This window comes from Cherax quadricarinatus, chromosome 30 (assembly GCF_038502225.1).
Source record: "Cherax quadricarinatus isolate ZL_2023a chromosome 30, ASM3850222v1, whole genome shotgun sequence".
Taxonomy (NCBI): Eukaryota; Metazoa; Arthropoda; class Malacostraca; order Decapoda; family Parastacidae; genus Cherax; species Cherax quadricarinatus.
In genome coordinates this window covers 36836643-36852596 of record NC_091321.1, presented here as the reverse complement: position 1 = coordinate 36852596, position 15954 = coordinate 36836643, and the positions used below count along the sequence as shown (strand labels likewise).

Below are 15954 nucleotides of genomic sequence, written 5' to 3'. Positions count from 1 at the left end.
CTGACTTTTGGAATCAAAATAGGTTTTGTACTGGTCCATTGACAAGCTTAGGTTTTTCGAAACTATGTCAGAGGTCTCCTCAAGTTTGGATCTAAGGTCAAGGAGAAACTGGTAAGAAGACTGAACCTCAGCATTTACCTCCTCATTAGTCCATAAGTCATGAAGGATGGACAGTGGACCTCTGGCCTGTCTACCATAGAGAAGTTCAAAAGGTGAAAACCCCAATGAGTTACTGGGAACTTCCCTCATGGCAAACAAAGCACAGGATATGTAACGATGCCACTCCTTAGGTTTAAGGGAGCAAAGTTTCCTTAAAATGGACTTGAGAATCGAATGCTGGCGCTCAATCCTCCCATTACAGCTGGGGTGATAGGGTGTGGTGACGAGAGGCTTCACTCCCAGAAGTTGGAATAGATGTTGCATTAAGTCAGATGTGAATTGTGTCCCACGGTCAGACAAAATTTCTCTAGGGATGCCCACTCTGGAGAAGATGGACAAAAGGGCTTCAGCCACCTCTGTAGTAGTTATGGTCTTTAAGGGAACTGCTTCAGGGAAACTCGAAGCATAATCAACTAATGTTAATATATATCTATGTCCCCCAGATGAAAGTGGAGATAAAGGACCTACGATGTCAATAGCTACTCTTTCGAAAGGTTCCGTAAAGATTGGCATTTTGACCATAGGTACTCGCCTGGTACCTCGGGAAGATGACAGTTGGCAAACTTTACACGATCTACAATAAGTAGTGACATCTGAGGACATTTTAGGCCAAAAATAGGTTTCCCTAATTTTATTTAAAGTTTTACGATGCGAGAAATGTCCGGCCACTGGCAGGTCATGAGCTATTTTAAGAACAGTCTCTCTGCATTGACTTGGAACAACTAAGATGGAATAGTCTATCTCATCTGAATTTAATTTGAATACTGACTTGTACAAGATATCTTTTATATATTCAAATTTATATGAAAAGTTTTTCCTTTGGATAACTTGATTTTGTTTAGCGGCATTATGGCAATTCTAAAGAGAAGGGCAATTACGTTGTAAATTGACAAAGGAGTCCTTCGATATGTCTAAAGGCTTAAAGTCAGGGAAAATCAAAGGATGGACAGTAGAGGAAGCATGGGCTTTGGTCTGAGCCCTAGTCAAGACATTTATGGTATTGGAGGTGATATCTTCACTTTCATCTAACAAGTGAACCGGTGATCCTACTACCTCGCTTTCGAGAGCAGCATCACTGGTTTTTAATCGCACATGAATCTCACGAGACATTGTCTCATCTGAACTTTCGAGGGGCTTCTCCGACTCTACAGGAAGAAGATCTGAAACACTTATATCCATCTTTGGTGATGAAAGGTCAACCTCAGAAGGAAGAATGGCACCTTTTACATTACCTATTAGTACGGAGCAAGAAGTGATGGGAGCTAGTACGGCTTCAGACCAACCTGTGAACCATTTAGACCTATTGTAACAACGGATGGTAGGAAAAGTGTCTGTACGGCCCAAGTAGTCTGAAAGTATAGCAGAGGAATGAGTTTCTTTAAGATTAGAGAACAGCTTATCAGAAATGACTATACATGTGCATCCAGTGTCTCGTAAAATGGTAGATACATTAAGTCCATTAACTGTTCCTGAACAGAAGGGTGCTTGGTCATTACAGTCTTTAAAACATCTTCCAACTTTTTTGACCTTCTTAGAAGGACAATCTGGACGTTTATGTCCCTTAACACCACACAAATGACAAACAGGAATAAAAGAAGTCATTTTACTTTCCACTAGAGGCTTTGATTTCTTAAGGTCTGATGAACCCTTGCCATTAGGGTTCGATCCCTTTAGGTCTTTATAGGAATTGTGAGCCTCAGCATATAGGTCAGCAGCCTCAGCAACTTCCTCAGCTTTAATCAGGTTACGTTCTCTAATGAATGTTCGTATCTGGTGAGGAAGAGTTGTCAGGAACTTGTCAGCAACCATGAAGTCTCGAAGAGATTCATAACTGTGATCAATTCCTGAACTCTCTATCCAAAAGTCGAACAAACGAAAGAGTGTTACCTGCAACCGTTGAAAGTTCTGGCCAGGCTGTAAGGTGGCATACCAGAAATCTTTCCTGTAAGAATTAGTGGTTTTTTGATATGCTTTAAGGATTGCCTTCTTTAGTAGGTTATAATTACATATGATATTCTGCGACAAAGTTGCATGGATATTCAAAGCAGTACCAGAAAATAACATTCCTAACCTGGTAGCCCAGGTGTCAGCAGGCCATTCACAGAGGGTAGTGGTATTTTCAAACCTGATAATGTATGAAGTTATGTCTTCCCCCCCTTATGATAAGTAACTAACTCGTAACTTATACTCAACTGTGCAGTCAACAGTAGTACATCACGAGTTAGAACATTTACCTGGGCATATGTATCTGACCCGTAGTTATGCCCGGATATCCGATGAGTTGATTGAAGAATAGTGTTCCTTGAAGAATGTTGCACTACAGTCTGCTGGATCGCAACACTCGTTACGCTGTTCATCAATAAGTGTTCACACCATATCACTAAAGAAGCTGATCACACTTCTCTGTAAGTGTTTATCGTGTTTTGTGAGACACTTTGTTCACACTAACGCATGGATCAGTGTTCTTTGTTGGTTATCCTGGCGTCAGTGTGACTCCCAGTAGGGTGAAAAGTAATCTGACCTCACAGCGTCCTACGCTGCTGCAGTGCCCTTCGAACATAAAGGAAAAGATGACCTAGTACTTTTTGCTTCCTTGCCAAATTTTCTCCATGAAGCAAAGCAGAATGCTTGATTCTTGCTGTCTTAAGCATAGACAGCAATGTACACTGTCTTTACCATGGTAATAAAGTGGGAACAGGATTTTCCTTAATTGTCCTGCTAAGGTAAGAGATGGATTGTCTCTTAAACTACACTTTGCAACACTGGACTCTTGCAAGGAGCAGTGGTTGCTTGACCACGTCACATACTTGTACTGCATCTGGGATCAATTACTTGCTGTAGCAATAAACAAGATGCTTGTCCCTTCTGAGAGGGCTGAGCCCCTCAGGGCTGAAAGGGGCTGAAGGGGGCTGATACCCCCCTCCTGGAGAAAATTTATCCACAAGTATGTGGCGTTAATTTCCACTCACAGAACATGAAGTGAAGAGAAACAATTAACAAAGCAGCTCGTTCAGTTCTTCTTTGAGAAGAATAAACAGCGATAATCATCAAGACAAGTGATTTATTCACTCAATAAGATGAAGACTTTTGAAGACCAGTGAGAGTAAAATTTAGTTTAACATTTAAAACCTAAAATATTTAAAAATCAAAACTAAAAGCAGTTAAGGCTTGAAAGAAAGATAAACATAATAAACACAGAGGAATGAATACTTATGATGGTCAGACAGTCAAAGAGTCAGAGAGCCATTTCCTTAACATTTGTATCCCAACAAAACACTTACCACCCATCCAACACGACCAACTACACCATCAACACCCCCGCCCTCACAGATTCCAAAGAATGACCCTCCAACAAAGAGTCCGACGCTTCATCCACAAGGAAAACTTCCCTCGACCAAGAATCCTGTGCGACCTCCCCGAAGAAGAAGAAGAATGGATACCACCAGAACGATTCTACGTCCAGTAACATGGATTAACGCTCCCCAATCCTGGGTGACCCACCTCTGTCAATCAACACCTTACAACTAACCTTTTAACATCTACAATCATTCTACAACAGGACACCACCTCAGAAACTGCTTAGCCAACCAACTCTAGGTGAGCAACCAACCTCCATCAAACGACATGCAACTACCACGTGCAGATGCAGCCTTACGACCGGCTTCCTGCGCGAAAAAAAAACAATTGCAAACAGTATACAACCTTCCAATTCAGTGACACACCGGTATACAGCTGGCATAGCGGTGTGCAATTGACGGGCAAGAGGTTTACCTATCTTGTGAATTCAACTTTTTCACGAATAATACAACACACACGCACATGTATTTAAACTGCACCAAAATGGATAGGCCACTAACCTTTAAAACCCCACCTCCCCCTCCGCCCTCCCAAACCTTTCACACATTCCATCCTTACTCATCCTTCTTCCTTCCCCATCTTAACAAAGCTCTGGTCAGAACCTCGCACCTCGCACTTACTACCCCAAATTGAAGAGAAGATGGTAGGCAGCAGTGAAGTTGACATTCCTCGGAAACAAGACATACAAGCACACACAACTGCACAAGCAATTAAGAACATTGTAGTGACCCCTGGAACTCTCTCCAGGTAAACAGAAGAGACATAACCAGCTAATTCAGGATCTGGGACTAGTCATATAGTCAGGTCTCCTTTCCCAGAAAGACAAACCCTCCAGGGAGAAGCCCAATTGCACCCTGGGACATAAACTCCCTTGACAAAACCCAAGACAAAATTCTATTGGGTGAAAACCCCTTGGACAAAAATACCTTAGGACAAATAAACACTTCACCAAAAATATTCATCTTACATAGATAAGGATGGTTTAAGGATGGGCTAAATTAGGATGGGTTAGATTAGGTTGGTTAGTTTGGGTTACTTGATGAATAAGATATTTGCAACACTTGGGTAACTTTGTTGCCGAAACTTTCTAACGATAGACACCAAAGTGTTTTAAGTGTATCTTATTCATGAACTTGTCAGTACTGTCATCCATTAGTAATGTGGAACGTCAGTTTTAGTTAGTGGTATTTTTATTTTAGTGCTAATATCCTGTGGGATATTTGTACAAGAAAGGGTACAGGAAAATACTATTTTTTTTATTTTTTATTAGCACACTGGCCGATTCCCACCAAGGCAGGGTGGCAAGAAAAAGAAAAACTTTCACCATCATTCACTCCATCACTGTCTTGCCAGAAGGGTGCTTTACACTACAGTTTTTAAACTGCAACATTAACACCCCTCCTTCAGAGTGCAGGCACTGTACTTCCCATCTCCAGGACTCAAGTCCGGCCTGCCGGTTTCCCTGAACCCCTTCATAAATGTTACTTTGCTCACACTCCAACAGCACGTCAAGTATTAAAAACCATTTGTCTCCATTCACTCCTATCAAACACGCTCACGCATGCCCGCTGGAAGTCCAAGCCCCTCGCACACAAAACCTCCTTTACCCCCTTCCTCCAAGTTTTCCTAGGCCGACCCCTACCCCGCCTTCCTTCCACCACAGACTGAAACACTCTTAAAGTCATTCTGCTTCGCTCCATTCTCTCTACATGTCCGAACCACTTCAACAACCCTTTCTCAGCCCTCTGGACAACAGTTTTGGTAATCCCGCACCTCCTCCTAACATCCAAACTACGAATTCTCTGCATTATATTCACACCACACATTGCCCTCAGACATGACATCTCCACTGCCTCCAGCCTTCTCCTCGCTGCAACATTCATCACCTATGCTTCACACCCATATAAGAGCGTTGGTAAAACTATACTCTCATACATTCCCCTCTTTGCCTCCAAGGACAAAGTTCTTTGTCTCCACAGACTCCTAAGTGCATCGCTCACCCTTTTCCCTTCATCAATTCTATGATTCACCTCATCTTTCATAGACCCATCCGCTGACACGTCCACTCCCAAATGTCTGAATACATTCACCTCCTCCATACTCTCTCCCTCCAATCTGATATCCAATCTTTCATTACCTAATCTTTTTGTTATCCTCATAACCTTACTCTTTCCTGTAGTCACTTTTAATTTCCTTCTTTTACATACCCTACCAAATTCATCCACCAACCTCTGCAACTTCTCTTCAGAACCACCAAAGAGTACAGTGTCATCAACAAAGAGCAACTGTGACAACTTCCACTTTATGTGTGATTCTTTACCTTTTAACTCCACGCCTCTTGCCAAGACCCTCGCATTTACTTTTCTTACAACCCCATCTATAAATGTATTAAACAACCACGGTGACATTACACATCCTTGTCTAAGGCCTGATTTTACTGGGAAATAATCTCCCTCTCTCCAACACACTCTAACTTGAGCCTCACTATCCTCGTAAAAACTCATCACTGTTTTCAGTAACCTACCTCCTATACAATACACCTGCAACATCTGTCACATTGCTCCCCTATCCACCCTGTCATACGCCTTTTCGAAATCCATAAATGCCACAAAAACCTCTTTAGCCTTATCTAAATACTGTTCACTTATATGTTTCACTGTAAACACCTGATCCACACACCCCCTACCTTTCCTAAAGCCTCCTTGTTCATCTGCCATCCTATTCTCCGTCTTACTCTTAATTCTTTCAATAATAATTCTACCATACACTTTACCAGGTATACTCAACAGACTTGTTCCCCTATAATTTTTGCACTCTCTTTTGTCCCCTTTGCCTTTATACAAAGGAACAATGCATGCTCTCTGCCAATCCCTAGGTACCTTACCCTCTTCCATACATTTATTAAATAATTGCACCAACCACTCCAAAACTATATCCCCACCTGCTTTTAACATTTCTATCTTTATCCCATCAATCCCAGCTGCCTTACCCCCTTTCATTTTACCTACTGCCTCACGAACTTCCCCCACACTCACAACTGGCTCTTCCTCACTCCTACAAGATGTTATTCCTCCTTGCCCTATACATGAATTCACAGCTTCCCGTCTTCATCAACATTTAACAATTCCTCAAAATATTCCCTCCATCTTCCCAATACCTCTAACTCTCCATTTAATAACTCTCCACTCCTATTTTTAACTGACAAATCCAATTGTTCTCTAGGCTTCCTCAGCTTGATAATCTCACTACAAAACTTTTTCTTATTTTCAACAAAATTTGTTGATAACATCTCACCCACTCTCTCATTTGCTCTCTTTTTACATTGCTTCACCACTCTCTTGACCTCTCTCTTTTTCTCCATATACTCTTTCCTCCTTGCATCACTTCTACTTTGTAAAAACTTCTCATATGCTAACTTTTTCTCCTTTACTACTCTCTTTACATCATCATTCCACCAATCGCTCCTCTTCCCTCCCGCACCCACTTTCCTGTAACCACAAACTTCTGCTGAACACTCTAACACTACATTTTTAAACCTACCCCATACCTCTTCGACCCCATTGCCTATGCTCTCATTAGCCCATCTATCCTCCAATAGCTGTTTATATCTTACCCTAACTGCCTCCTCTTTTAGTTTATAAACCTTCACCTCTCTCTTCCCTGTTGCTTCTATTCTCCTTGTATCCCATCTACCTTTTACTCTCAGTGTAGCTACAACTAAAAAAATGATTGTAAATTATTCATTCGTCTGTGTAATTATTGCGTTGATCTATTTTCTTACATTTGTTACTTGTCTTGTTTTTGTGGTACTGTAGCACTTTCTCCAGTCTTTTGAGATTTCAGCTTATCGGCGAAGTGAACCACTTGTCTTTATGGTAAACGCTGTGTGCGTGCGTGTGTGTGTGTGTGTGTGTGTGTGTGTGTGTGTGTGTGTGTGTGTGTGTGTGTGTGTGTGTGTGTGTGTGTGTGTGTGTGTGTGTGTGTGTGTGTGTGTGTGTGTGTGTGTGTGTGTGTGTGTGTGTTAGTTACCATTTTGTCCTTGGCACATGTCGTGTGTGTGTGTGTGTGTGTGTGTGTGTGTGTGTATACTCACATATTTGTGGTTGTAAGAGTCGAGTCATAGCTCCTGGTCTTGCCTCTTCACTGACAGCTACAAGGTCCTCTCTCTCCATGCTCCATGAGCTTAATCAAACCTTAAAACCATGTAAGGTTCCTGCCTCCACTACATCACTTGCCAGACTATTCCACTTCATGACAACTCTTTGACTTAAGAAATACTTCTTAACATCTCTCTGACTCATCTGAGTCTTCAACATAGAATTGTGACACCTTGTTTGTGTATCCCATCTCTGGAACATCCTGTCTCTGTCCAGCTTGTCAATTCCTTGCAGTATTTTGCATGTCGTTATCATGTCTTCCCTAACCCTCCTGTCCTCTAGTGTCGTCAGGCCTATTTCTCTTAACCTTTCTTCGTAGGACATTCCCTTTGGCTCTGGAACTAGTCTTGTTGTAAACCTTTGTACTTTCTCTAATTTCTTGACGTGCTTGACCAGATGTGGGCTCCAAACTGGTGTATAGACTCTTGAACAATTCCTTGTAAGGTATCGGATCGCTATTCTTAAGATTTCCAGGCGCCCATATTCTGCAGCAGTTATTTGGTTGATATGTGCTTCTGGAGACGTGCTCAGTATTATGCTATTACAACTCAGGAATCCAAATGGCCTGTTATCCTGGGTGTAAGGGAGCAAAATAAACACAGCAGAAAAAGTTTAGACTTATATTATCCTTCACCAATTTAGAACAGCAATATGTACACTATGTACAGTGATAAGTATAGTGCACTCCACGGTAAGCAAGGCAAAAATAGAAGCCACCAGATAGCAGACCGTGCTTCAACCAGCTCTAGAATGGGAATGACAAGGGCAGACAGGAGAGTGGTACCCACATAACCTTTGCGATTACCAAAACCATCTTCTTATTGGCTAGAACCTGGTCACTAGTTGAACGACGGGGCCCCATCATCAACTCTTAGCAACTTGGTTCACTGGTTGGGGGAGATAGCCTGTAAATGAGGGTGTGTACATGCGCCGAATAAAGGTTATGTATTCTTTGCATGCCACATATGCTCACCCTAAGAACTTTCTCCTGGAGTGAGGTTTGCAGTCTTTGGCCTCCTAGCCTATACTCCATCTGTGGTCTTCTTTGCCCTTCTCAGATCTTCATGACTTTGTATTTGGCGGGGTTAAATTCGAGGGGCCAGTTGCTGGATCATGCATCCAGCCTGTCCAGGTATCTTTGAAGTTCTGCCTGATCCTCATCTGATTTAATTCTCCTCTTTAACTTCACATCATTTGCAAACAGGGACACTTCTTCCATCATGTCATTCACATATACCAAAAATAGCACTGGTCCTAGGACTGACCCCTGTGGGACTCCGCTCGTCACAGGCGCCTACTGTGATGCCTCTTCGCGGAGTATGACTCGCTGTTGCCTCTCTCTCAGGTATTCTCTGATCCATTGCAGTGCCCTTCCTGTTATACGTGCCTGATCCTCTAGCTCCTGTACTAATTTCTTGTGAGGAACTGTGTCGAAGGCCTTCTTGCAGTCCAAGAAAATGCAATCAACCCGGCACTCTCTCTCGTGTCTTACTTCTGTTAACTTGTCATTAATCTCCAGTAGGTTTGTGACACAGGATTTGCCTTCCATGAATCCGTGCTGGTTGTCGTTGATAATCTTGTTCCGCTCCAGGTGCTCTACCACTCTCCTGATAATCTTCTTCATGACACTGGTCTCCTTTCTTAAAAATAAGGACTACATTTGCTGTCATCCATACCTCAGGTAGTTGCCTGGTTTCAATGGATGTGTTGAAAATTGTGGTTAGTTGCACACACAGTGTCTATGCTCCCTCTCTAAGGACCTACTGAGAGATGTCCGGACCCACCACCTTTGAGGTATCAAGGTCACTTAGCAGATTCTTCACCTCTTCCTCGGTTGTGTGAGTTTCATCCAACACTTGTTGGTATATCGTTGGTAAATCTCATGTTGAGCTTCTCACATGCTTATTGGTCGTTCCTTGTGAGTTTCCCTCCTTCTTTCCTCAGCCTGATTACCTGGTCATTGACTGTTGTATTCCTCCTGATGTGGCTATACAGCAGTTTCGGGTCTGACTTGACTTTCGATGCTATGTTATTTTCGAACTGTTGCTGGACCTCTCTCCTTATCCGTGAATACTCGTTTCTGTCTCTTCGACTAATCTCTTTATTTTCCCGGGTCCTTCCCTTCTGTACTTTTTCCACTCTTTAGTGCACTTAATTTTTGCCTCCGTACATCGTTGGGTAAACCAAGGGCTCGTTCTGGTCTTCCCATTATTTCTGTTATCCTTGGGAACAAACCTTTCCTACTCGGGGTGAACACGAGGTTCAGTCTTGCGGTGGTTCATCGTCCCCTCTCTCTCTGGTAGTGTCCCTGACGTGTTGATGCACGAGGTTTTCCAGTATCACGTGTATCATCTTGGCTCTCCATTTTCGGGACCCCTATGTGGCTCCATGTTTTCCCAATCAATCTTCCTGTGGTTGAAATCGCCCATAACCAGTTACTTTGCTCTGCTCGAGTTAACTCTTCTGACCATCTCATCTAGTGTTTCCACCATTGCTCCGTTGCTCTCTTCATATTCCTTTCTTGGCCTCCTGCAGTTTTATGGCGAGTTCTGTGTGTGTGCGTGCGTGCGTGCGTGAAGGGAAACCGAAGGGATTGAATGATCTGTTTTGACTTCGCCGTGAAAAGTCATGTTCTGTTAAGGATCCTGTTCAACGTGTCTGTCAGGCCTATACTGGAGTAAACAGCACAAGTTTGGAACTCAAACCTAGCCAAGCATGTAAGGAAATTAGAGAAAGTGCAAAGGTTTTCAACATGACTTGTTCCGGAGCTAAGGGGCGTGATCTTCGAGGAGAGGTTAAGGGAAATCAACCTGACGTCACTGAAGGACAGGAGAGATATGAGGGATAAGATAACAACATATTAATACTGAGAGGAATTGACATGGTGGATACAGGCATGATGTTCCATAGATGGGACACAGCAACAAGGGGCCACAATAGGAAGTTGAAGACTCAGATGAACCACAGGGATGTTAGGAAATATTTCTTCAGTCACAGAGTTGTCAGGAAGTGGAAAAGTCTGGGAAGTGATGTAGTGGAGGCAGGATCCATACATAGCTTTAAGAAGAGATATGATAAAGCTTATGGAGCAGTAGGAGTGACCTAGCAGCGATCAGTGAAGAGGCGAGACCAAGAGCTGTGAATCGACCCCTGCAACCTCAACTAGGTGTATACACACACACTCACACAAACACACACCATCTTCTGATCAGAATTTAGTCACTGTGGTATTATTTACTTATCCTAGGTTAAATAAACTCACTGCGCTGTTTTGTACTTACTATATCCACGTGATCTTAAAGTTTATTTAATCTGAGAAGAAAATGTATTATAATATACTCCCAATACTTACGTGAATCCTTTCTTATGAAGGTGGCAACCCACCAAGCCAGTACCTGCGGCCACATCCAGAACTCGCACCTGCTGCCTCTTCTTCTCTGGAACCATATTAGCAATTTCTTCTGCTGCAGTACTTGGCCCTCCATAATCCAAAATGACAACGTTCTGTGCAGGAGAGAAAAATATGATATAGATTACACATATTATTGATTAATTAGACACATGTGCAACACTTGGGTAGCTTTATTGAGGAAACGTTTCGCCACACAGTGGTTTCATCAGTCCATGCAAAGGAGAACGGTGAAGAACAGGAGGAGTTTGAGATAATCAGTCCCTCAGCCTTGAGTCGATGTAATCAGTCCATTAGTCTTGAAAAGAATATAGCATATGTGCGAGAAAGTGGCTTATGTACTGTAGACAGCTGAGGTGAAGCAGTCGTAGGTGGTATCACACTTTGCAAGGTAAACGTTTTTGCCCTCCTCGTGGTGAGCGAAAACTACATGATGCTCAATCCTACAAGAATCAAGTACCCAGCAGAGCTAGGTGTTTTACCTAGATCCAATGAAAAATGGGGATTAGAATGAATTTAGCTCGGAGGCACCCACACCACCGTATGTCCTCAGATCAAGGTAAAGCACCTATCTCTGCTGGGTGCTTGATTCTTGTATGATTGTGTGGTCCGAATCCTCTACTAGTCGCAGTGTTGCTATTGATTCAATACCACCCGTTTGTGGTCACAGTAATATATATACTGCTTGTGGAGGTTGGTTCACCAAACAGGATTAGAATGAAATGAGCTCAGAGGCACCCACACCATCATATGTCTTCAGATCAAAGTAAAACAACATGGGTTCGAATCCTCAGCTAGTAGCAGAGTTGTTATTGATATAAATATATATATATATATATATATATATATATATATATATATATATATATATATATATATATATATATATATATATATATATAAATATATATATATATATATATATATATATATATATATATATGTCGTGCCGAATATGTAAAACTGGTCAATTAGCAAGAACTCATTTAAGATTAAGTCCTTTCTGAAATTTTCTCTTATACGTTTAAAGATATATTTTTTTCATTAATGTTAATGTAAAAAATTTTAATTTTGCACCAAAAGAATCTTAGAAAACTTACCTAACCTTATTATAACAAGAGCAATTTATTTTAGCCTAACCCAACTAAATATATTTTAGATTTGTTTACAATAATTTAATACTAATCAAACACAGTGAAATATATTTTTTTTCGTTAGGTTCAGAACGATTTTGGCGAAATTATTGCATACACAAATTTTCACTTGTCCTATATGGCAAGATGAACGTTGCTATTTAAGCCACGATCGCAAGTTCTGCCTATTCGGCACGACATATATATATATATATATATATATATATATATATATATATATATATATATATATATATATATATATATATATATATATATATATATATATATATATATATATATATATGAGTCGCACCATAGCTATCAACAACAACCCTGAGGAAGACCACATCATTGAACAATTAATTTTGCCAGAATCGGAAGTCTATAAGGCGATCGTGTCATTTCCAGTAGGATCTGCAGGAGGTTACATTGGAATTCGACCTCAGTACCTCAAACAGATGGTAAATCCAGAACTCGGTGAATCTGCATCAATTCTTCTCACCGAGTTAACAACTTTCATCAACAATCGCCTGGCTGGGAAAATCCCAGAAGAAATTAAACCTTTCTTTTTTGGAGCTTCACTATGTGCTTTGAAGAAGAGGGATGGAGGAATCAGACCCATTGCGGTTGGAAACATTCTTCGCCGTCTCGTTGCCACAGCAGCAGTGAGAAACATTCGCCTATAAGCTGCCACTTTACTCCAGCCACACCAACTGGGCTTTGGGGTCTCTCAAGGCAGTGAAGCTGCAGCTCATGCAAGGGCCTACATCAGGGACCTACCAGAAGACAAGGCCATAGTCAAACTTGATTTTAGAAATGCCTTTAATATGGTGAAGAGAGATGCTGTCTTGCCAGCTGTTCGGGATCGGTTCCCCAGTCTTTTTCCCTTCATTTCAGCCGGCTACAGCAAACCCTCAATTCTTTTGTTTGGAGAACATGAAATTCAATCATCAGAGGCTGTTCAGCAGGGTGACCCACTCGCTCCACTTCTCTTCTGCTTGGCAGTAAGAGAACTAACTTCCAATATCAAGTACCTGGATGACGGCACTCTGGCAGGTACTGAAGAGTCCCTGGTGGAGGACCTACAACTGGTGAAAACACAGGGAGAAGACTTGGGACTCATCCTCATTCCCTCCAAGTGTGAAATCATCACAGCGAACCAGGAAATAATCAATGCTGTGCGAAGAATCCTCCCGGAAGTCTCTACTACCACTACGTCCAACAGTACCTTCTTGGGAGCACCGCTGGGTCACCAGGGCATCGACACTATCCTCAGGGACAAACTGAATGACCTGATGAGAGTGGAGAGAATAAGCGATCTTGATGGCCATGATGCTCTGTATCTCCTCACAAGGTGTCTTACTATGCCAAGACTCACTTCTTGAGGTGTGCACCCTGTTTTGACAACCCAACACTCGATGAATATGATGCACACCTGAGATCAACTTTTAAGAAGGCACTGATCCTGTCACTAGAGGATGAGCAATGGGATCAGGCAACCCTCCCAGTGCGACTGGGAGGTATAGGGGTGCGCAAAGCAACGCATGTTGCTTTACCTTCTTTTCTGTCTTCGTGTTTGGCTTCCAGTGCATTAGTCAAGAAGATAGTTCCTGAACCCTTGAGAGACGTGGTAGGAGCTCAAAACCCCAGGTTTACTGAAGCAGCGATTCGGTGGGACACCCTTACAGACTACTCCAGTAGACCAGCTCCTCCCAAAGAGCACAAACAGTCCCACTGGGACAAACCGATCATGGAAAAAATCGCCAACACAATGCTCTCCAATGCTTCAGGAAAGGACAAAGCTCGTCTCCTGGCAGTGAAGGCACCACACTCAGGAGATTTCCTGTTAGCTGCTCCCAATTCCTCCCTGGGCACCCGTCTCGACCCACAGGCCATTCGGATTGATGTTGCTCTTCGCCTAGCCGCCCCCATCCTCACAGTACATAGGTGTATTTGCGGCAGGGTGACAGCTGATCAATTAGCACTTCATTGTCTCGTGTGTCACACAGCAGAAGGGAAGTATGCCAGACATGAGGAGGTCAATGACATCATAAAGAGAAGCCTCGCCACAGCCCGTTGCCCAGCTCAACGGGAACCCCAAGTACAGAGGTCTGATGGAAGTCAAAAGCGTCCTGATGGAGCCACTATGATACCCTGGAAGGATGGAAAGCAGATTTCCTGGGACTACACCTGTGCCGCCACATTAGCAGACACCTACTTGCCATACTCCGTAGTGGAAGGGGGTGGAGCTGCCAGCCACAGGGAGACCCAAAAGATTCGAAAATATGAAGACCTTCTGCCTTGCTATAACTTCATTCCAATAGGGTCAGAGACCCTTGGAGCATGGGGCAAGTGTGCTCTAAAGTTCCTCAAAGAGCTGGGTGAAAAGCTCATCATAGAAACCAAGGACCATAGGGCGACCAGCTTCCTATTTCAGAGACTCAGTGTTGCGATCCAGAGAGGAAATGCCTGCAGCATTTTGGGCACGCGGCCCACCGCAGGGGAGCTGGACGAAGTATTCGAGATGTAGCTCTGAGTTACCTATGTTGTTTTACTTTCTGTTGTATTTTTCTGAATGTTTGGCCAATGTGTTTTGTCTTTAAATAAAGTATACTTGAAATATAGGGGGTGGTAGGAGAAAATATTCAAACAGCTTCAGGGAGAACTTTGAGTTCTCCCTTAAGCAAGTTTTTCCTTTTATCTGAGGATATATATATATATATATATATATATATATATATATATATATATATATATATATATATATATATATATATATATATATATATATATATATATATATATATATATATATATATATATAAATGCAGGGAATTCGCAAGAGCAGGCGAAATATACACAAACACTGATCTCTGGCTGAAGGAGACTCCAACCTACGAACCTTGGAACAAGGTATGCAGTGTTTTACCAATCTACCCACACTGGACCAATACCTTGGAGTCCAGCTTGCGCTAGACTTTGATCCAAGGCAGCCAGCTTTCAGGGAGAAGGCTTACAGCTTTTCATCTCATCCCCTGCATGCATCAGCTTACTAGAGATATTAACAATGCAAGGAATTCGCAAGAGCAGGCGAAATATACACAAACACTGATCTCTGGCTGAAGGAGACTCGAACCTACGAACCTTGGAACAAGGTACGCAGTGCTTTACCAATCTACCCACACTGGACCAATACTGTGGAAAATACTGTACATATTTTCCAGAAATACAGTAGTTATATGTAAATAGATGGCCATACTGTATTTAAAAGGTGTATGTTATCGAAATTGGGAAACCCGGCGCCTGCGCAGAAGGGATTCCCCATGTTTGAATGAGACAGTATCAACTGTTAGTGAATATTTGGGAGAATTTTCGTGCTCTAGAGGTAAAATTGGGCTGACACCTCTCAAATAGGAGCCGAAATTGTTGGAGGTGCATTCCTGCATAACTTGAGTATCAGGCGACAGGAGAGGACAACTCCAGGCACCTCAGATAAGCTGTCTTATCTATGTTTAAATTCTGGCCAGTAAATTTTTCATAAATGTAGGCATGACACATTAATCTCCAGTCAAATTGGTGAGTGATATTAAGATATATTTTCCTTCTGTTATGTATATGTGTATATATATATGTAATCCTTTATTAATTTAATGTACAGTCCACAAATTTATATATTTACCAGAATTCCTGGTGATACATATTTCATTTATAATTAATAGGTCCAGAGCAACTTGTG

The 15954-nt window shown here is 42.1% G+C and overlaps 1 protein-coding gene across 2 annotated transcripts in view; it reads right to left on the bottom strand.

The window, feature by feature from the left end:
* Positions 1-11203, bottom strand: part of LOC128692546 (methyltransferase-like protein 27) — a 41805-nt gene extending 30602 nt beyond the window's left edge. Inside the window, exon 1 of one of the 2 annotated variants that reach the window (XM_053781693.2) lies at positions 11026-11203. In XM_053781693.2, the coding sequence (XP_053637668.2) occupies positions 11026-11120 (95 nt within the window). In that variant the 5' untranslated portion in view covers positions 11121-11203. The remainder of the gene's footprint in view (positions 1-11025) is intronic. The other variant, XM_053781692.2, reaches the window with a different exon arrangement.
* Positions 11204-15954: the final 4751 nt, after the last annotated feature.